This window comes from Phoca vitulina, unplaced genomic scaffold (assembly GCF_004348235.1).
Source record: "Phoca vitulina isolate PV1807 unplaced genomic scaffold, GSC_HSeal_1.0 scaffold37, whole genome shotgun sequence".
In the NCBI taxonomy this organism is placed as follows: Eukaryota; Metazoa; Chordata; class Mammalia; order Carnivora; family Phocidae; genus Phoca; species Phoca vitulina.
In genome coordinates, this window is record NW_022589740.1 from 10,680,398 (window position 1) to 10,703,855 (window position 23,458).

The 23,458-nt window shown below is 39.9% G+C and overlaps 1 protein-coding gene across 4 annotated transcripts in view; it reads left to right on the top strand.

Moving 5' to 3' along the window:
• SMC5 (structural maintenance of chromosomes 5) overlaps positions 1-23,458 on the top strand; it is a 95,458-nt gene that overhangs the window by 60,551 nt on the left and 11,449 nt on the right. For all 4 annotated transcript variants that reach the window (XM_032427679.1, XM_032427680.1, XM_032427681.1 and 1 more), the window contains 6 exons: positions 45-139; positions 762-894; positions 2,832-3,005; positions 3,092-3,261; positions 14,281-14,404; positions 14,747-14,869. In XM_032427679.1, coding sequence (XP_032283570.1) covers positions 45-139; positions 762-894; positions 2,832-3,005; positions 3,092-3,261; positions 14,281-14,404; positions 14,747-14,869 — 819 coding nt within the window. The remainder of the gene's footprint in view (positions 1-44; positions 140-761; positions 895-2,831; positions 3,006-3,091; positions 3,262-14,280; positions 14,405-14,746; positions 14,870-23,458) is intronic.

Below are 23,458 nucleotides of genomic sequence, written 5' to 3' on the forward strand. Positions count from 1 at the left end.
GATAGTATATCTTAATTAAAATATTTTCTTTCCCTTATATTCAGATTCGTGACAATAAAAAATTAAGAGTAAATGCTGTTACTGCTCCCAAGAGCTCATATGCAGACAAAGCACCTTCAAGATCTCTGAATGAGCTAAAGTAAGTCTCGAAAATATTTTTAGAATTAACCTGTTACTTTGGTTAATCAATATTCATTTAGCTCTTAAGTATATTTTATCTCACATAAATATGTTAGAGGCTATATGATTCCCTTTTAGGATCTCTACTTAAGTCTAAAATAAGGAAAAATCTAGGAACAGACAAACCATGAAATACTTACTATATAGTGGTGATGTTTCAGATCAGTGGAATAATATTGGACTGTTTAATGAAAGATATTAAAATAGTTGGTTAGGTATTGGGAAAGTAAAACAAATCATCACTTCATAATGCAGAAGTAATTTCCAGAAGGACTAAATAGAAAATTTGCAGTTATAAAACAGCTGTAAGTGAACGTCTTAATTCTGAATGTAAGTAAACATCCTAAGTATGAAAGCAATGCAAGAAACAAAAGAGATTATAAAGTTTGTAATCATGAATATATTAAGCTTTCCTGACAAGGAAATAAGTCTCAACATTAATCACTTAATATTAAGTGATTTTAAAATAACACACACATTTTTGCTGTACTATTATATTTTATTATTTGCCACTTATTAACTATCAGATTTCTGTGAATGATTTTCTTAAAGAAAAATCTAGTAAATGCTTTTCGTTTCAGACAGTATGGATTTTTCTCTTACTTGCGAGAGTTATTTGATGCACCTGATCCGGTCATGAGTTTCCTTTGCTGCCATTATCATATTCACGAAGTTCCGGTAGGAACTGAAAGGACCAGAGAAAGAATTGAACGGGTAAGAAAGTACTGAATCAGTACCAGAACCTCATTTTGCTGAAACTTCTTAGCATAAAAAAATCAAGCAAAAATTAAGAGATATTTAAAGAAGTAGGTCATTCTGTTTTTTTAACCACACAGAAATTCTTTGTATTTTACATTTTTAATATACACAGAACAGTGACTATTGACTAATACTATATGATGGGTGTAAGTGATGTGGAGTTACCGAGAGTAAATGCTTTATATTTGTATTTATTGAATACATTTGAAGTCTGAAAAGAGATACCTGGCACTCTTACCTCATTCTGTATTGCTTGACAAATCTGTGTTCAGACATTTTATTAATGGTTTAATCATTTAAATTCTTGTAGTCTAGATTATTTTTCAGAGAAATTATAGGTTAGAATGGTAGGCTGGGATATAGAACTGTTTTGGTAAGCCCTTCCTTTCTTAAAGCTGCCCCTGAAGACTATCTCCCTTCATAGGACCTCTTCTCCTGGCTAGCACAGCACACACTTGTAGTTCCTCTATTCTGCTAATGCGGGGAGCTCTCTCCTCATACAAGCAATCTCCAAGACTCACACTAAATTCATTGCTTCTATCACAAGCAGAAAAAGGAAAGAAATCTCTTCATCCAAAACAGGTTTTTCTATAACACCAGTTTGCATGTTTTTCACTTGTAAGCATCTAGGACCCAGTTAGAGACCCAACTACTAGTTGTTATATTGAATTTATTAGAAAATGTGTTTTTAAAATTTTAACACCTAGTGTTACCAGTATCCCTAGGATGATTCATTTGTAATTTAGGGACTCTTTATACTTTACTGACAGAAGATAGAAATGAGGGCTGATTAGCAACCCATTTTGCAAAACAAAAACAAAACTCCACCAAGCTAATTATAGTAAAAGTTGCATGTGTCATTGATTAAAAATGACATTATGGGGAACATTTGAGGAAATGAATATTAGGACTCTCCATGTGGGTGTACCTCTCTTCTATCATTTAGAAAAGAGGACAAGACCATTTTTGGACTTGCCCTCATTAATTTCTAGGACTCTCCCCTTTGGTTAAATTGTCTGCTGCCAGCCTTAGGTCATGATGTCCTTTTTGTTGGGAGTGCCCTTACCTCACTGTGTCTGTCAATTTAAATTTATTAGAACTTGAGTAGCCTAACATCTTCTAGCTTTTCCTTCATTCCAAATTATTCAGCAATTTGTGGATGCCAGATTATACCCTGTTAAACTTAAGTGTGCTTAAATAGGTCTTTCTCTTCACTTAGACTATAAACTTCTGGATAGAAACAAGCCACAAGAGTATGGGTAGTGAAGCTTCAGAGATCAGGAAGAACCATATATGAAAGTCTACTCTTCATTACTATTCAGAAATACATAATGTTATTGTGTTTAGAATGTGCTTTAGTTTTTCGAACTTTTTGTTTCAGTTCTTGAGAGACAAGCTCTCCAAAAAAATGCAAAAAAAAAAAAAAAATTGAGATCCTTGAAGTGTTTCCATTAAGTATTCTTCCAAATACACAGGAATTAAGTATGATTATGTATCTGTGAACAGTATAACTGAGGGAAGGTGAGAGAATAAATGACTTAGTTGAGCTACCGCAGTTCTGTGTCCTGGGCAGCTGTTTCCTGGTATCTCTTCTGTAGGCCCAACAAAACTCCAAAAGTACACTTACTTGGGAGAGATCATATAGTCAAGTAGAAAAATAGCCACCTTTGCTATAGTTGTTTGGGTTTTCTCCCTTCTCTCTCCTTTAGTGTTCTCCAAAATAATAACCTAAAGTGTATCAGCCACCCTTTTAGAAAAAAAAAAAGTATGTCTGTTTTGACCTAAAATTCACTTGATCTATATTTTCCAATGCTTCGGTCCTTTTAAAAATATTTTAATTACTATTAGATGTACACTAACATTTGTTTGACATTGTTTGACTTCTGTGACAGGTAATACAAGAAACCCGGTTAAAGCAAATGTATACAGCAGAAGAAAAGTATGTGGTGAAAACTTCCTTTTATTCAGATAAAGTTATTTCTAGTAACACATCCCTAAAAGTAGCCCAGTTTCTCACAGTCACTGTGGATCTAGAGCAAAGAAGACACTTAGAAGAACAGCTAAAGGTTGGTTATTTTGACTATTAAAGAATAAACTGAATTTGTAATACTTTAGAACTGTTTTTAAAACAATAATTTTGATTATTTTATAGGAAATTAATAGAAAATTGCAAGCAGTGGAAGCAGGGTTGATTGCCCTACGTGAGAGAAACAGACATCTAGAACACAAAGACAATGAACTTAGACAAAAGAAGAAGGAGCTTCTTGAAAGCAAAACCAAGAAAAGACAGTTGGAACAAAAAATTAGTTCCAAACTAGGAAGGTATCATTCAGCCTATTTGGGCGGGGGTGTGTGGGGGGTACAGGGCACTACGAGGATATTATTATTAGTTATACAGCCATACCTTGTTTTATTGCACTTTGCAGATACTGCGTTTTTTGTTTTTGTTTTTTAAACAAATTGAAGGTTTGTGCAGCCCTGTGTCCAGCAAGTCTGTTGGCACCATTTTTCCAATAGCATTTGCTCACTTTGTGCCTCTGTCACATTTTGAGGATTCTCATACTATGTGTTTGATGATCAGTGATTAAGACTCTCTGAAAGCTCAGGTAATGGTTAGCCTTTTTTAGACAACGCTGTGTCACACTTAGTGAACTACAGTATAGTGTAAACACGATTTTTAATAGTCACTGGGAAACCACAAAATTCTTTGGATTCACTTTATTGCAGTGGTCTGGAACCAAATCCACAATACCTCTGAGGTGTGCCTGGACTCTGTCATGATGTTGCAATTCCCACAAACACGTTTTATCCAAAGAACGTTGTCTGTAGGGCAAAAGTTGGTGAATCTTAAGTGTTGTGAGTTTTCCTATCCCCGGATTAGCCGTTTTTATCCCTGGACGCTTTTCCGTGCTTCAAAGTTACTGAGGACCTTGAGGAAGTTTTGTTAATATGGTTTATATCATTGATATTTACCATATCAGTAATTAAAACTGGGAGTGTTTAAAATATTTATGAACAACCACGGTTTTCTAAGCAAAATATGTTTACCAAGAGGAGTGGCATTGTTTTACGTTTTTACCAGTCTCTCTAAATGAAGTTGTTTATTTCATATCTGCTTTTACTTTCAGTCCGTTGTGAGGTGTTGCTTTGAAATATATGGAGAAAATGTGACCTCACATAGATTTGTAGTTGGAAAAGGAAGGAGTACTTTATGATAGACTTTTCAGATAATTGTCTGTGGTCTTGTTTAATACTACATCAAAACCTGCCAAGGTGTGGTTTGTTGAAGTTCACTTGCAATGTGGAATCTGATTAGATTACTCTTGAAGTCCATTGCACTGTAAGTGGATCTTTTAGCCAGTGATTTTGTTACATCATGCATTGGTCCTTTAGATAATGTTGGCTCACCAAGCTGCATAGATCTTTCAGATGTTGCCACATTTTATTGTGTAATATAAAAAATCTTTAAGAATTGGGAAGCTGTCAAGCTCACAGCATAGATACAAATTTTCCAAAATTTTAATTGGCACGTGAAAGTTGTTTATTGGCAGTTGTTTTTCTTGAAGTGATAGGCTCACTTCGTTCACTTTTGGGCCGGGGGGGGGGGGGGGGATAAAATCTGCCAAATACTTAAGTCTCAGTAACCATAGTTTGTCTTTATTCTTTTAAATAAAAATGGTATTTCACGAAAAAGTATCTAGGCCAGCTCCCAACTCAGTCACACAAGTGCCTTTCCTTGAGGCAACCATTGTACTTTGGTTGCAGTGTAAGTACTGTGTGCTTTGTATTTCATCACACTGAATATTAAAAAGGTATATACTCAATTACCACTGGGAGGTGGTTCAAGATGGCAGTGTAGGAAGACACTGAACTCCACTCCTCCCACAGACAGAGCAAATCAACAGCTACAGATGAAAGCGTTCCCTCTGAAAAAGACCTGAAAACTAACTCAACAGCTCTTCTGTAACAGAGATAGGATCTCACATAAAACCCCACCCCTAGTGTGGTGACCAGCACTTGGGAAGGATATCACAAATATGGAGTTTTTCCTCGGAGGAGCAAGGAGTTTATGCCCCAAGTCAGGCACCCCCACGCTTGGGACCTACACCAGAGAGATGAGTCCCCAAAATGCCTGGCTTTGAAAGCCAGTGGGGCTTATACATAGGAGAACAGTACAATGGTAGGGAACAGATTTTGCTCTTTAAGCGTTCATGCAAAGACTGACCACAGGACCCTGTGCAAAAGCAACAGTGTGAAAAGTGCTTAGGCCATCTGTGGAGGAGATTTCATTTCTCGTCTTAAAGCATCTGCCCAAGGGGCAGGAGCCTAATGGGAATCTGTCCTGGGACACAGGCACTGGTGGGCACCACTTTTGTACTCTCCCTCTAACCTGCTCGTGGGTGATGGCACCCCCAAGTCTCTGCCAGAGCTAGGCGCCCAAGGGTCTGAAACAATCTTCTTGGCAGACTACTGTCCCTAGGGTACTGCATAGACAGCAGTCTGAAACACTCTGTGAAAAAGACCTATTTATTTGTCCTAGAATTCAGCCTCAGGGGCTTCAGGATTACCAACACATCCAGAGGCTACGAAATTGTTCTCAGGGAACAGGGTCCAGGAGATGCCATCTTTGGGCTCTGTTGGCCTTGCTAAAGCTCACCAGTACCTTCCAGAAAGGAGCTCCTACACTCATCTGGAGCCCTGATTTTTCCAACAGTTTCCTAGGGGACACTTCAGGATGCCTGGTCTGTAGACCAGCAGGGTTTATGGTGGTTCCAAAAGACTGTATATTTGCATACCTTAAAAGCATGCTGCCTGAGGGTCCTAGCTTCTATTCTAGCTTCTCTTCTGCCTGAAACTAAGAGCAAACTGAGATCCCTTCCTCTGGAACACTCACAGGACTTGGCACTCCCTCAACAACTGGGACCTGTCAAGAATAAGTCAGGCTGCTTAGACCACAAAGGTTCATGTCACCACCAAGAGCTAGAGGAGGAAACCAACACAGAGTCAAGCAAAATGAAGAAACAGGAGTGTGTTCCAAATGAAAGATAAAATATCAGAAGAACTGTTATGAAATGGTGTTAATTTACCTAATAAAGAAATCAAAGTGATGGTTATAAAAATGTTCACCGAACTTGCAAGAGGAATGAACACAGCAAGAACTTTAGTAAAGAGGTAGAAAGTATAAGAAAGTACCAAACAACTTCACAGAGCTGGAGAATACAACAACAATTAAAAAATACACTGGAGGGGTTCCAACAACAGACTAGATGAAGCAGAAGAAAAATCAGTAATGTGGAAGACAGGGTAGTAGGGTTCACCCAATAGCAGAAAAGAATTTTTTTTTTTTTTTTTTTTTTAGAGAGCGCATGTGTGTGAGCAGGGGTGGGGGTAGAAGGAGAGGGAGAATCTTAAGCAGGCTCCACACTCAGCGCAGAGCCCAACACGGGGCTCAGTCTCATGACCCTAAGAATCATGACCTGAGCCGAAATCAAGAGTCTGACACTTAACTGAATGAGCCGCCCAGGTGCTCTGAAAACAGAATTTTAAAAAGTAAAAATAGCTTAAGGGGCCAATGGAACAACATCAAGCAGAATAACTTTCACATTATAGGAGTCACAGAAGGAGGAAGAAAAAGCAGAAAACATATTTCAAGAAGAAGTAACAACTTCCCTAACCTCGGGAAGGAACAGACATCCAGATCCAGGAAGCCCAGAGAGTTCCACTAAGAATAAGAGGAAATCTGTTCTGCAGAAGAGCACTGATTTTTTTTTTTTTTACTGAAAACAAATCACTGCAGAGTCAGACGCCAATGACATTTGACAGGACTGGAAACCTACGTTCCTCAATAATGAAGAATTTACACAATGTTTGAGGCTTTTGATGTTTTTAAGCCATCATGACTGATGGAAGCATATTATTTGTGTCAGAGAATATAACCTCATTACTTTAATATTTACCATTTGATCTTGTGGATCAAAGTATTTTATCCCAGAGAGGGAACATTCACTGGTATAAAAAAATATTCTCTACCCCTCTGCTGGAAAGTGATTCATTAACACTTGAATATTTAAAATCAGAATTCTGTTGTCATATGCTTTGAGGAACAGTAGACCAAAGGAGTCATGTACTTATGAATATGTATAATTTATAGGAAGTCTCAAATCACTAAACAATGTATCCAATTCAGCACAGAATGGTTTCAAAGAAACTATACAAGACACATATAGGCCCTAAGATGATCAAGATCGTATTGTAGCTACTGTCAGATTAGCTACAATTTAGTTCATCAAGGATGTGTACTGTTGAAGAGCTTAATGAGTTTTAGACATCTAGACATAGTTTAGAATTTTATTGCTAGGTCACAAGGAACTACCTATGATAGGACATTTGAAGTTATGTGAACATTCAGGTATGATTATCATGTGATGGTCTAGAACATTTGCCAAAAACGTCATGAGCACTTAATGCAGTATAGGAAAAGCATATCATATTGTTATAGGTTCCTGAACAAAGGACCACAGTGGATTTGGCTTCAGACTCATTGTATCATTGATCTTCAGTGGAACTCAAGGCCAGAGTTTATTGTTGGTACTCACATCATCCTAAATTATGCAGAAGTTAGGGCTGCAATATGATGAGTACTTGGCATTGAAGAGTCTCTTCCTGAGACAACTGCTGACAAAAGCCAAGATTCTGGGTCTGATAATTGTATAGACATAGTCAAGCCTCAAGGAAGCATTGGAAAGGTTTGATTATAGCCCAACCCCTTCTGCTTCCTTCCAGAGCTCAAGAAAATCATCTCACACAGCAGTCTCAGACCCTTCCTCGACACCAACAGCGACCCAGCAGACACTTGCGCTCCTCCCAGACACCATAGAGCAGCTCCTGAAAAGATGGTAACAAAGGAGGTCATTGTTCAGTCCGTCTTCAGCACAGCCGGTGATGTCTCAAGCTGCACATGTACCGGCTCCTTAAGACTGGTCTCAGTCTTTAGCTCAATTACGAGCCACGCAGCATCTGAAAGACCAGTTGGAGCAACAGACACGGATGACAGAGGCCAATACTCATCAGCCCCAAGAATAACTCAGAAAAATTGAAGAACAGACTTCACATGGCCCATGGTTAAGGGCTGCAGATGTTTTCACAACAGTCTGGCCCTGGGTTGAATTTTGATTCCATTCACCTTTCTTCTGGAAATTCATCTAAATTCCAGCAACTTGTACCTATAAATATTAAGGACCAGGTTATTCACACTAACTGAAATTAAAGTGGAATGAATACTGGACACCTTGGCACATTCAGCATATGATTCAACAGCAGACTTTACAAAGCCCATCAAATCAGAGTCAAGAGAATGTACTGAGCTGGCCCCGTCAATAAACCCCTCCTTCCAGTCGGACACAGAGCGCTCTTAGAGCCCGACTGTATGAGGATTTCATAGCTGGAAGCATGGTGCAGATTCCATCTAGTATGCCACAAAACAGAACCCAGATGGCTGCAGTAGCGACATTCGTTCAGGACGCATAAGATTTTCTCAAGGTCAGCAACTTGATGATTAGTGATTACATTAGTAGCTGCTCCCGGAGCTTGGGGGGTGGTCATGGTGCTGTGCACTGTGCTCGTGGGTCAGGCGGGGCCTGCCTGCCCTCCTGCGGCTCCACAGCGGTCACAGACGTGCTCAGCCCCACAGCAGAGGTCCCAGGAAGGGCAGCTTGGTCTAGTCCAGCAACCATCTCTGGCTCAGCTGACCCAACTACTGCAGCAGTTTTTCCAGACTTGAAGGCTTCCCGTGGAGCAACCTTGAAGCCAGCTTATCCTCTCTGCTGCATTTCCACTACACCAGGGCCCTTTCCCTCAGTCCCGGCGCCAGGAGCATCTGAGTCGGCACAGGACTGAAAGTTTGACCTGTTCTTCTAAGGTTCAGCCACAGTGGGCCATATGCCTCCTCGGACCTCAGGGGAGGAAAGGGTTGGCCATGAAGAGTTGCTCGGAGGATCTGAAGCTAGGATAAGTCCTAGTAGTTTCACGAGAAGTAGTATTGAATGTTGTGGAATTCTAGTTCCTGGAATTACTTAGCAGGGAAAATGCTGCATTAAATGCTACATTAAACACCAGCCGGTGCGAGACGAGCACGGGGCCATAGCCAGCTCTCACAGTGTTGGACTTTCCCAGCTGTTTTTGATGGGGAAAGTGTATTGCCAAATATTAAGCTTAGATATAAAACATGGTCTCCAGTCAATCAGAAAGGCACTAACAGTATTAGTAACCTGGTGGTTCTATACCTGTTTTCAAGTATTATAGGACACACCACTGTCATGTTAGGGGTTTGCTTACAACGATCCCATGAAGATAGTCTAGTACACACATTAGGCCCCTTCCCGAGCCCCTCTCCCTTTTCAGGGAATGATGAATAGTAATTAATGTCAGACTCTTGTGTGGGTACAAATTGTCTATGTACAGATGCTGTAAGTACTATGGATATATCTGGATAAAAGAGAAAGCTAAAAAAAATACTATCTCAATAGCTGCAGAAAAAGCATTTGACAAAATAAAACTGTCAACAATATGGGCAAAGAGGGAACATAGTTCAATATAATAAAGACTATACATGACAAGTCAACCCCCTCCACTTATATATGTAAGTATAACCTTATACTCAACAGTGAAAAGCTGAAATTTTCCTTTAACATCAGGATCAAGACCAGGATGCCCACTCTCCCCACCTTTATTCAGCATAGTGTTAGAAATTAGGATTTCTGAGCAGAGCAGAGTAGGCAAGAAAGAGAAATAAAAGGCATCTAAACTGGAAAGAGGTAAAACCAGCACTAGTTGTGGATGACAGGATTTTACATAGAAAACCCTAAACACTCCACCAAAAGAAACGTCATAGCACTAATCAACAAATTCAGTAAAGTTGCAGGGTACAAAATCATCATATAAAAATCGGTTGCATTTTCATATAATAACAACACACTCAAAGATGAATTAAGAAAACAGTCCCATTTATAAAATTGCACCAAAAAGAAAATGCTTAGGAATAAATTTGACCAAGGAGGTGAAAGACCTGTATACTGAAAACCATAACACACTGAAGAAGAAATTAAATTTGACAAATAAATGGAAAGATTTTCTGTGCTCATGGGTTGAAAGAATTGATATTGTTAAAGTAGCCACGTTACCCAAAGCAATCGATAGATTCACTGGAATTCCTATCCATTTTCTAATTCCAGCAGCATTTTTCGGAATTAGAAGTATCCTAAAAATTTATGGGGACACAGAAGATACCAAATAGCCAAAGCAATCTTGAGAAGGAAAAAGCTGAAGGCATCACGCTCCCTGATTTCAAGCTGTATCACAAAACTGTATTAATCAAAACAGGGTATTGACATAAAAGCAGACACATGCATCAGTGGAACAGAATAGAGAGCCCAGAAATAAACCCATGTATCTATGGTGAGTGGCTTTGTGACACAAGAGGAAGAATAAATGATGAAGAAAGGATGGTCTTTGCAATAAATGGTGTTGGAAAAACTGGACCACAAGCTTACACCAAACAGAAAAATCAACTCAAAATGGATTAAAGACCAATATAAGACCAGAAATCCTCAAACTCCTGGAAGAAAACAGTAAGTTCTTTGACATGGGTGTTGGCAGTAATTTCTTTGAAACTGACTCCAAAGGCCTTGGCAACAAAAGCGAAAATAAACAAATGGGACTACGTCAAACTTCAGAGCTTCCGCACAGTAAAGAAAACCATCGCCACACCAAGAAGGCAGCCTCTGGAATAGGAGAAAATATTTGGAAATCATGTATTCGATGACGGTGTAATAGCTAAAATGTAATGATTTCATACAACTCAATAGCAAAAAAAAAAACCCAATCTGATTAACAAATGGGCAGAGGATCTGAATAGAGGTTTTTTCAAAGACGATTTGCAGATGGCCAACAGGCAACTGAAAAGGTGCTCAGTATCACTAATCATCAGGGAAATTTAAATAAAAACCACAGTGAGATTACCACCTCACACCTGTCAGAATGGCTATTATCAAAGGACAAGAAATACCGAATGTTGGTGAGGATGCAGAGAAAAGGGAACCCTTGTCCACTGTTGGTGGGAATGCAAATTGGTGCAGCCGCTGTGGAAAACAGTATAGGGGTTCCTCAAAACATTAAAAATAGCACTACCCCACGATCCAGTAATTCCACTTCTGGGTATTCAAAGAAAAAGCACGGATTTGAAAAGACGTCTGCGCTCTCCTGTTCATTGCAGCATTATTTACAAGAGCCAAGACATGGAAGCAACCTCAGTGTCCATGGCTGGATGAGTGGGTAAAGAGGAAGTGAGCTGCACACAGACACACGCCCATGTGTGTGCCCAGGCTGCACTACTACTTAGCCGTTATAAAGAAGGAAATCTTGTGACATGAGTGGAACTTGAGGGTATTATGCTAAGTGCAATAAGTCAGAAACACATACCATATAATTTCACTTACAGTGCAATCTAAAAAACCAGTGAACAAACAAAAATGCATAGATACAGAGAACAGATCGGGTGGTTGCCGGGGAGGGGTAGGGAGCAGTGTTGGGGGTTGGTAAAATAGGTGAAGGTGATCAAGAGGTACAAACGTCCAGTATAAAATAAAGATTCGGGGCGCCTGGGTGGCTCAGTCGTTCAGCGTCTGCCGTCGGCTCAGGTCATGATCTCAGGGTCCTGGGATCATGACCTGAGCCGAAGGCAGACGCTTAACGACTGAGCCACCCAGGTGCCCCCCTGAGAGTAGATCTTAAAAGTTTTCTTTACCAGAAAAAACTTTTATAACTATATATGGTGACAGATGTTAACTAGATTTTTGTGGTGATCGGTTCATGATATATACAGACATCAAATCATTGTTGCACACCTGAAACTAATATAATGTCAGTTATACTTGAAGTTAAAAATATGTAAGACTCACGATTTAATAATTTTTACTGTCATCAAAAATATTAATTGAATTTGGCATTTCTGAAATTTTTGAGTACATAGCAGTGAAGAATCTCGTGACTGTGCGTACACTCTGGTGCTACTACGTAGATTCGTTCCAGAGCACCAGAAGTTTTATTCCCCATTGCTTTTATACCATCAGTGCAAACATCACTGCAGTGAACGGGGCAGTTGAGGTCTTCTTACAGCAGTGAAAATAGTTCATGATTCCCCTGAAATGGTTTCAGGGATTCCCACAGCCTCTGGACCACACTTTGAGAATGACTGACCCAGACATATAACCAGAGCAATGGGTCCACTGAATTTGGATTGGTGGGAGAGGTACAGGCAGTGAGATTATCAATCCAGGCTGTGCGTTTCTCACCAATTCTGAAAGAGAGTGATAGGGAATGGGGAAGATATGCTGATTTTCACAGAAGAGAGTGGGCATTGGGGGTTTATCCCACTCCTTCAACTGTAACATCCCTTGTTACAATTGGAAGTATGTCTGCTTAGCCTTAATGGTCACATATTCCACAGAATTTTATACAAAGATGTGAGTAGTCTAAATCTTACCCTAAAGGAAAACTGTTAGCTTACTGAGTACCCAGGCAACCATTCTTAAAACTGATTATACGTTTTATTGTATTTGGATATTTTGTAGAAACTAGGATATACAGGAGGGGATAAAAGCTATTAGGGTGTTCATTCTAGGGGAAAAGAACATGGCTTCCAGTTCGAAGGTTTTTCCCATGGCCTATCTCAGACCTTTTTGTTGTGATTTTTTTTTTTTCCTATAAAGATTTAGATATTAATGGCATAGTCAATCTTTGATCATAAATGACTGCTGATTGCCTTCAGTTAAGGTATCTGATTACCTTGACCTAATGTAGTGTTTTTAAGCACATTCCTAAATTGAATCATACATGAAATGCATTAAGGGAATTTGTTCTTTACTGGTTTTTTGTTGTTGTTTTTAAGCAAACAGTTGGCCATTTACTATTAGTGAAAAGGTAATAGTGTACCTTGATTGCTTAAACCTACTATTTAGTCTGGCTGCCTAGAAGGTTTTCATCCCTAAGCCTCTTTTCAACCTTCACCTTTGGCCTCATTCCTATCTTCATCATCTACAAGATACTTAACCTTTCCTGTTCGGCTGTCCTACTGGACCCACTGTCTAAAACTAAACTCTCTCTTCATAAGTAATGTGGATTTTTTTAGTGAAAGGGCCTTTCATACCCATCACCAGCCTGCTGTCTCATACCTATAGTTAATCACCTCTAGTTACAAAACTCTTTTCCTTGAGATTGAATTTCAACTTTTTGTAGTCTCCTTTCACTCGACCCATTTCACCTCACCTCCCTGGCCTCTCCTACTCTCTCTCTTCCGTGTACTGTTCAGGCCCCTCTCTACAGCATCTGCTGAACTTGTTCATTCTTGTATATTAGTGTTTCCAAACTGGGTTCTTGATTTTATCCTGGAGGCAACATAGTGGGGTGGAAAGAACTTGGACTTTGGTGTCAAACACATCTTAACCATGTACTCTACATAACCTTAGGTAACTTAACTTCTGATCCTTAGTTTCTTCACCTTGAATAGCAAAATAGTAGTAACTTTTAGGGTTTTATTGTCTTTTCACTATATATTTTTAATCTGTTAATCAGATCTCCCCAGTTAAGCTGCTTTAGGTAAGGGGACTGTGTGTGAACATTAACAACAATGGTTAGTAACTAATATTCATCCATCGGTTAAAGGCCCAGCACTGTACTAAGTGTGTTACATATTTTACCTTTTTTTAAGTTTTTTTTATTTATTCATTTGAGACACAGAGATAGAGAGCATGAGCAGGGAGAGAGGCAGAGGGAGAGGGAGAAGCAGGCTCCCCGCTGAGCAGGGAGCCCAATGTGGGGCTCGATCCCAGGACGCTGGGATCATGACCTGAGCCGAAGGCAGACGCTTAACCATCTGATCCACCCAGGCGCCCAATATTTTACCTTTTTTAAATTTTCATCATAGCCCTTTAGGGGAAGTACTATTATTTTTTCTAATTTATAGATAAGGAAACTAAAGTTCAGAAGAGTAACTTATCTAGTTATACTGTTCATTAGTGGCAAAGAGGAGATTCAAATCCATCTTTCTGACTCCAGATCCTACACCGTTACCACCATCATTACTTAAACTGTGCTGGGCACATAATATCTCAACAAATACTTTTTGATCCTGAGTGGTTACATAACAAGATTGTTTAATCTAGAAGCTAGTAGTTTTTATGTCTGAGTAGCATTGCTAAAAAGTCCATCAAACGGTAGGAGACCTAAAGATTTGGGCTCAAACCTTGTGTTAACTCTGATTTCTACATCATTATATGTTTCGTACAGTTTAAAGCTGATGGAACAGGATACTTGCAACCTTGAAGAGGAAGAGCGAAAAGCAAGTACCAAAATCAGAGAAATAAATGTTCAAAAAGCAAAACTTGTTACTGAATTAACAAACTTTGTAAAGGTAAGGCATTTTCTTAACTTTAGTCATTTTTTTAATAGCAGGTAGATAAGTAAATAGATTTAAAAAACTATTGCTAAGAGTTTACTATCAATAATTTTAGCTTTGACATTTTTCATTATAGGTCAAACTGGTTAAAAGCACTCATTAAGCTAAATTATTATATTCCAGGTGATTCAATTAAACACACAGAAAAACATTTAAAAATTCTCTTGTAAGAAATAGTTGTAAAAAGAACTATTCGAGCTATCAGTCGCATTAGAAAAATGTTTTTCTTATGGTTTATTTTTAAAAACTTTTTTTTCTTGTCAAACAAATTAAACTTTTAGGGGTTTTTGTTCCTAGATTTGTACTTCTTTGCATATACAAAAAGTTGATTTAATTCTTCAAAATACTACAGTGATCTCTGAGAAGAACAAATTAGAATCCGATTACATGGCTGCTTCATCACAACTCCGTGTCACAGAGGTACAATTTTTGCTTTTATTTTTTTATGATGGGGTTCCAGCCTCAGACCAGTTTGAAAACCTGTATCATCACTTGGAATATGCGTTTTGTTATATGCTCTTTAGTTTATAAATGTAATGCATTTTGTGGGTGAGGAAGTATTATTTGAAACACTGTACTGTGCATTTTATGTTATTTGATTGGGGGAGGTACGGTAATAATTAGAGTATCTTATGTAGTCCCTTGACGGGCAGAGCCTCCTGTCTGTTAACCCATATAAACTATAGTCACACTATCAAGAAGTAGCAGCCAGTAGCTTTCATTGCAGTTTGTACATCTTGTAAAATAAACTGCAGATGAGTTACAGTCCTCACCAAGAGTGGCCTTAGTGTACAGTTTTGGTGATTTAATCTTCTGTTAATATCGATCTATGAAAGGATAAATATTAGTGTGCAGGGAGTGAAATGCGATGCACTAAAGTTAACGAAAATCCCAAAGAAGAGCTGGCGACAAAGTGCTAGTGACAGTGGCATAGTTTTGAGTCTTCCAAATCCTTTCCCAAAAAGAGAAGAGCAACTAGGCTAACAACCACCAACCCACGGACACCATACACAACAAACTAAGTTTCAGAGTAGCCCTGTTGGCGTACTGCCGTTTACTCTCCCACTAACCACCCAACGGTAGCAGTAGACCGTTCAAGTTAAGGGCACAGTCCCCAGCAAGCCTGCCCTTCGGTCTCTAGCCCCGCTCCCTGGAAGGCTCAAATATAAGTCGAGATAATCCTCGGACTCAACGCCCCAACCCTCTGATCACATGATTTGTCCTGCTGGCATTGTCCCTTCCCCTCTGGAGTCATCTCCTAAGCTTAAACGTAGGTATGACCCAAGGGGCGGGCTCGCGAGTAACCCATCACTCAGGAAAGTCCTAGGGTTTCAGAGTCTCCTTCCCCAAAAACCAGGGGCCAAGGCCTAATTCTTTAACTCCAGAATGTCAGTGGGGAAGATGAAGCCCGCAGCAGCATGACTAGCGTGTTATCAGCGAGTATGTGGTAAACGGGGCGGGGTGGGGCGGGGGGAGCTCGGAGAACCCAAAAATGCGGGCACCAACAGGTTCTCCTCTCTAAACGAAGGAGGCCCCACTAGGTGTGGAAAGCTCAGCAGATCAGTTTGAGCACAGCTGAAACTGGGAGGCGACTCTGTAGGCTCTGGAAAGGTCGGATGGTGCTGTGGTGGTGCATGTCCTGTGAACTCTCAAGCCAGACTAAACCACGTTGCAGAAGCACGCTGCTTACTGAGAACTAGAACCACAGGGTAGACGAAGGGCACGGTAAAATTGGTCCTACGTGGTTCTAAGGCTGCCAGCGCGGCTGACACACAGCACTAAAAATGGGAGAAGAGACCATAGACGTTAAATAGAATATACTTCCTGATTGTCTGATAGGTATTATCAGGAAATAAAAGGATATTACTTCAAAGTGGGTGCTTTGGGAGACAGAAATAAGGGAGAATTTCAACATTGTTTATAGTGGGAACCAACAGACAGTATTCCAAAACAGATATAAAAGGACATAGGACATTATATAAGGTATTTGTGCAAATTTTCCTAAATACCAAAAGATATACAAAGAAAAGGAGAGGGAGATAAAACACATCATATCACCAAAGGTTAGATATTTATATGCATAGATGCCACAAAAATAAATATGACATAAAATGGCAGAACTAAGGCCAAATATCAGTCTTGTCATTAAGTATAAAAGGATGTAACATCTTTTAAAAAAGGATTATTTCCAAGTTCAATATGGTGCAGAATGTGAGAGATACCTCTATAAGAGATTGAGAAAGGTTTAAATAAGAGGACAAAGAGCCCAAGGAATTTTTTTTTTAATCACAGAGACCCAAAATATCAGAAGTATCTATATTTATGAAATCATGATGATACTTAAAAAAATACTAATATTGGTCACCTTTGGAGGATTTTGGAGAACTAGCCATTATTTTGAAAAATGTAATACTTAGGATAAATAAGACAAGTTCCTCTTTCCAGAAGCCTTTCAAATAATAAATGCAGAAGGGATTAGAGTAATAGAATACCACCACTTTGCAGCTGCTGATCAGTGGATCACATTAGCTAACATCACAAAATAACCAGATATTTATATGTATACCCACAGAAAGACATAACATGAAATTGTGAAAAAATTTCAATCTGATTCAGCCTCTGGCACAGGCTGTGTCGACTTTGGCGCTGCCACCGTTTTACACTGGGGGGTTCTGGGGGATTCTGTCGTGCGGGGCGGTCCTGAGCATTGGACAGTGTTTATAAACACGGCATCTCGGGCCTTCACCTGCTAGACGCCAGCAGTACACCCCTCCCCACTCGTGATGTCGTGATGACATTGCCAGATGGACCCTGGGGGGCAAAACTGCTCCCATTTCAGAACCACTGCTCTGAAACTACCAGTTTCAAGGCTTCAGAATTATAATTAGATCTCAATTTAGATGATAAATTGTCATCAGAAATATTTGATCCTATTTTGATTTTGTAAACCTTACCGTTGAAAAAGTAAATTCATGTATCCAAGTTGTTCTAACTAAACATATTCTAATAGCTGGAGTATTGGATTTTAATTTTAAATTAATTTAAAAATTTAGTTTCTCAGTCATATTAGCCACATTTTAAGTGCTTAATGGCCACGTATGACTTGTGCCTACTTTACTGGATAGTGCCATTATCTAAGAAAAGGAAAAAAGGAGAGAGAGAACCTAATTAAGTTAAAAAGAACTTAAAAAACATATTAACCAAATACAGTGATTGGACATAATTTAGATCCCAGTTTGAACAAACCAATTGTAAAAAAAAAAAAAAAATCTAAGAAATGAAAGTTTGAATACTGACTCAATAATATTAGAATTCATTGACAATATTTTTAGGTTTGATAATGTGGGTATGGATTTTTTTTAAGTCAGAAGTACATTGCTGTAATATTTATGAAGAAAATAGAATGTCTGGAATTTCTTCAAAATCCTCCGGGGAAGAAGGGAGTCTAGGGAGAGTCTACATGACACTGTCTTGGTCTCGAGTTTAGAATTGTTGAAGCTGGATGATAGGTATATGAAGGTTTACTATACTGTTCTCTCTACTTTCATGTATGTTTGAAATTTTCCATAATAAAAAATAAAAGGCTTCTGTCCTTGGCCATGATGAAATGATAGGGGCCATACGTGCTCTCTAAAAGATGGGACAAAATATATGAAACAGTGGTTTTCAGACATTGGCTAACAGGCAACACGGGACAGTGATTTTTGAGGGAGGGGAAAACAGGGCAAGGTGGTCCCTGTGGTGGCCTCGGCTTACTGCCAGGAGAGTCCCAAGCCACAGTGCAGGGAAGAGGAAGCCAGGAGGAAATAGAGCACAGCACTACAGATCTTACGATGGTCAAAGGGTATTAGGAGAGTGGTGGACAGCTTTCAGGCAGTAAATTTGACAGTTTAGAAGAAATGGGCAGACTCTTTAAAAGCCCCAAAAGTCCCTGAAGGAAGAGCTAATTAGAATAGCCCTATATTTACTAAAGAAATTAAATTTGTATTTAAAAACCTTCCCACAAGGAAAATTCCAGCCCAGAGGCTTCACTGGTGAATTCCAAGGAAAAGGAAGAATTAATAGCAGTTCTACCTAGAGTCTTCAAAAGGTGAAAGGGGTGGGGGGGGTGGGGAGGGAATACTTCTTGACACATTGTGTGAGGCTAGCATTCTCCAGTATCAAAACCAGACAAGACTACAGAGCAGTACCTTTCATTAACCACAGATGCAAAAATTCTTTTAAAAAGTTAGCAAATGAGGGGCACCTGGATGGCTCAGTTGCTTAAGCATCTGCCTTCAGCTCAGGTCATGATCCCAGGGTCCTGGGATCAAGCCCCACGTCAATTTAAAGATTTAAAAATAAAATCTTAAAAAAAAAGTTAGCAAATGAAATCCAACAGTATATCGAAGAGTAATACATCCTAACCAAGTGAGTTTATCACAGAAATTGATCTAACATTTGAAAATTCATCAGTGTAATCCATCATGTGAACAACTAGAGAAAAAACACATGATCGTCTTAGTATATACAGGGAAAATACTTGCCAAAGTCTAGCATCCTTTTATAAAAACTTTGTGTATCTAGGAATAGAAGGAAAATACCCAAAACCATTAGCTCATATCATACTTATTGATGAAGGAGTGGAAGATTTCCCCTAATGATTGGAAACAAGGAAAATGCTCACTAATCAGTTCTGTTCCACATTGCACTGGAGGATCTAGCCAGTGCAGTAAGGAAAAAACAAAAACTTGTCTATTGCAGACAAACATACGTCTGTGGAAAATCTTAACGAATCAGTGCTATCAGTGAATTTAGCAAGGTTGCAGGATACAAGTCAATATAGTTCAAAATCAGATGTGGCTCCCTGTACTAGCAACAAACAATTGGAAAGCAAAGTTTAAAAATACTGTGTGGGGTACCTGGGTGACTCAGTTGGTTAAGCATCCGACTCTTGATCTCAGCTCAGGTCTTCGCTTGGGTTTTCTGGGGGTTTTTTGTTTTGTTTTGTTTTGTTTTTAAGATTTTATTTATTTGAGAGAGAGAGAGAGAGAATGTGTGCACAAGGAGGAGAAGCGGCAGGCTTCCTGCTGAGCAGGGAGCCCGACGCGGGGCTCAATCCCAGGACCCCGGGATCATGACCTGAGCTGAAGGCAGACGCTTCCAGGCGCCCCTTAGCTTTGGGTCTTGAGTGGAAGCCCTGTGTTGGCTCCACGCTGGGAGTGGAGCCTACTTAAAAAAACAAAACTACTGTGTACAATAGCATCAAAAGTATGAAATGCTTAGGGATATATTTATAAGACCTGTATGCTAAAAACTACAAAATTTTGCTGAAATTAAAGTAAGACTTATGTAAATGGAGAGAATGATTGTGTTCATGGATCAAAGGTTCAGGATTTGTTAAAATGCCAATCCTCTCCCATTAGACATTGACGAGCTTATTGGAAAATGCAGTAGACTTAGAAGAACTTTGAAGAAGACCAAGTTCAATGACTCACCTTCCTAATTTTGAGGCTTATTACAAAGCTGCAGTAATGAAGCCATCATTGTAGTGGTGTAAAAACAGACGTATACGGCTCAGTGGAACTAAATAGGGAAACCAGAAATAGACTCACACGTATATAGTCAGTTGTTTTTTGGCATAGATAACGGAGGCAATTCAATGGAGAAAGAAGAGTCTAACAGATAGTGCTAGAACAATTGAATAGTCATGTACAAAAAATGAGCACAACCCTTACCTTATGCCATATATAGATGGGTCATAGACTTAAATGTAAGAACTAAAGCTAAAAGCTTTTTGAAGGAGAGAGAAGAAATTCTTAGTGATCTTGCTTTGGGAAAATTGGAAGACAAAAAGCATGAAGTTTTACTTCAACAAAATTAACTTGCTTTTCAATACGTGCTGTTAAGAAAAGGCAGGCTACAAACTGACGGGGAGCATATGTTTGCAACACATAACACCTGACAAAGGACTTCTGTCAAGATGAAGGGCTGTTACTGGGGGCCATATCGAACCTAACATCTGCTTATATTAAGTCCCTTCAAGCTGATAGTATTTGCATTTTCAAAGGATTAAAAAAAAAATACATGACATTCTGTATGGGGCCCTCGACACCTAAAATACTTAACCTACTGGCCCTGTATAGAAAAAGTCTGCTGGCCCTGAAGGATACTCTAAAATGAACTCTTGTACAACTATCAATACAAAGATGACAAACAGCCCAGTCAGAAAATGGGCAAAAGACTTTAACATGATCTTCACTAAAGAAATACACAGACAGCAGATAAGCACATGAAAAGATGCTGAACTTTAGTAGGGAAGTGTGAATTATAATGAGCTACTTACCATAGACCTGCTGGCATGACGGACTTTGTACGGAAGTGTTGCTGAGGACGTAGAGACTGGAACTCACATCCGTACGGGTGGATTTCAAGTGCGTAACCACTTTGGGAAACCACTGGAGAGATTCTTAAATGCTAAACATATAGCTGCCATAGGATCCAGCCATTCCTCTCCTTGTATTTACCCGAAAGAAGGGAAGGTATATGTCCATGAAAGACTGGTACGTCATAGTTTAAAACTGGAAACAAATGTCCAGCAGCGGTGAAGACACAAATTCCGGGATATCCACACAACAGGGCATTACTCGGCCGTAAAAAGGAATGAATTACTGAGACACATAACATGAGGGATCCTAATTATGCTGGGTGCAAGAAGCCAGACCAAAAAAATCTGATTCCATTTATATGAAATTCTACAGAATGTAGAATGCCCTGTGACAAAAATCAATCAGTGGTTGCCTGGGGCGGGGGTGGGGGGGATACAGTGGGGTAGATTACGGAGGGGTACGAAGTGTTGAAAGGGATAGGTTTGTTACATTGGGGGTGATGGTTTCACTGTTGTATGGGTTCATCAGAACCTACCAATTTGTGTACTTGACATGCAGCTTATTCACCAGTTACACTTCAAAGCTGAAAACATGTTTAAAAACTTAGCTTATCATTTGTTTCACTAAAGTCTTTTTTCCAATATTTCCAAGTATGAAATTTTAAAGATACACCAGAGTAGGAGGAGTAATAGAACTTCCTTATGTCCCTTCCTCCTAACAAATGTAACACTTTGCCATGTTTGCTGCAGATTTTTAAAGCTTGTCCTGTATGTGAAATCCCCTTGTGCCTTGGTCATCCATTCTTCTCCCTTCCCAGAGTCATCTACGCTCTGGCAGGGTCTGTGCGTTAGACCTAACTTTTCAGAAACATTCCTGTTGCTTAATAGTGAACTGTGGTAGTATCTTTTAGTGGAAACAGCCCTGATAGGTGTTAGGAAATTGAGGACCGCTCAGAGGAGTGGGAACATTATTCTGAAGTCAGCCTCTTCAAACTCGGCTTCCTGAAAAAGTGTATGGCTAGGAAAAATTGGAAGAAACGTGATTTTGCCGGCTGATAAGCATCTTAGAGTAGTGGGCAAGCACAGACATGCCTCGCCAGAAGGAGCTGAAGGTCAGGTTTGATATGCTAGGGTTGGTGACTGCACTTAGAGCAAAAGCCAGAGGCTCGGAAGATGGGAAAGTCCTTCCCTCAGCCCTCCCGTCCAAAACAGAAAAAAGAAGAGGAACAGGAGCACTTACTGTCATTCTGAACATGGTGAAGGGGTCCAGCCAAAAGAAACCAAAGGTAGTACCCAAGTGGGGGGGGAGGGGCCGTGGCGTGTGAGCGAAGGCCTCCGCCCCTCGTGTGTTCTGTTGGTGGGTAATCCTGGAGCCCGGGCTGCAGTTCTGTCACGGAGCGAGCCTGTGGGCCTGGCTGCTCAGTACAGGCGGCGACAGTTCAGAAACTGACCCGTCGCGCCAGGACTGTATGGAGTGAGTCCAGGCACACAGTGCAGTATTGGATCCTTGTGCATGAAGTTTTATTTTTGAATTAAGCATGAATGAGCTTAAGAAAACTAGAGGTTGGTGTCATGTTTACAGAAGTATCATGAAATCATGATGGCTTTGGGGTAAATCTTCTCCCAACTTCAGCCCACTCTCCACATGGAGCTGCTCTTCAGCAGCCTTTGTTCACAGGGATGTGCTAAGATTTGGTGTCAGCGCACAGTTTTTCTCCTGTGATCCATTTTGTGAGGAGCCGCAGGAATAGTAAGATTCTGAGCAGAGTGGACTACTCTAGAGAGTAGCAAAGCTTCTGGGGAGGAGGGTTTGTTTTTGGTTTTTGAGTCACTCATTTTTTTATAAGGACAGCCACCTTACACTGTCTAGAGAAATAATCTCTGGTTAGCTGCTTGTCCCTTTAGATTTGGTACCTGGAAATAGCCGCTCCGTTCGCAGCCTCTTGACCACACACAGACCCGTGGGCGCATGGCCCTGGACAGGTTTTCCCCTCCTGCTCTTACCTGATGCCACCCGACTGTATTGTGCATTTCCTCGGCAGTGTTTTGCACCATTCTGTTTCTCTTTTTCACGAGTTGATGTGAAAATTATTTTCTACATCCCTTTTGGAAGGTTCTTTTATTTCCGGCACTGTGTCCTCAATCGGTGTTGGTTGCTGACCACAGTCCCTCACCACGCTTTTGAAATAGTGAATATTGAGTGAAAGAATATATAGACTACGTCTGTCATTGTTCACTTTCTCTTTGACTCTTTTTTCTTCTGTTTGCTGTCCTTTACCCACAGGTGCTCTTACTATTCCTCTGGCTGTCCTATGCCATTTGAAACAAGGAGAAAATACTGTTTTGTTTTGTTTTTTCCTACTCTTCCCACATGGCTTGTTGCACTAAGGAACCATTACTGCCACTTCCCATTTTGTCCTTGACACTGACCGTGAAAACAAGTTTGACATGTTTCAGTAGGGGTCGTATCCATGAGGGAACTTCAGGGATGACTGACCACCACGGGGTTTGATACGTCTTCAGACTGTTGGAAGGCCAAGAGGGTGACAGGGTTCCAGGACTATAAGATGTCCTCAGAGAAAGGCAGGTGTGGTTGTGAGTGTTGCTTTGTGAATTGTGTCTGGAGTATCTTTAGGACAAGT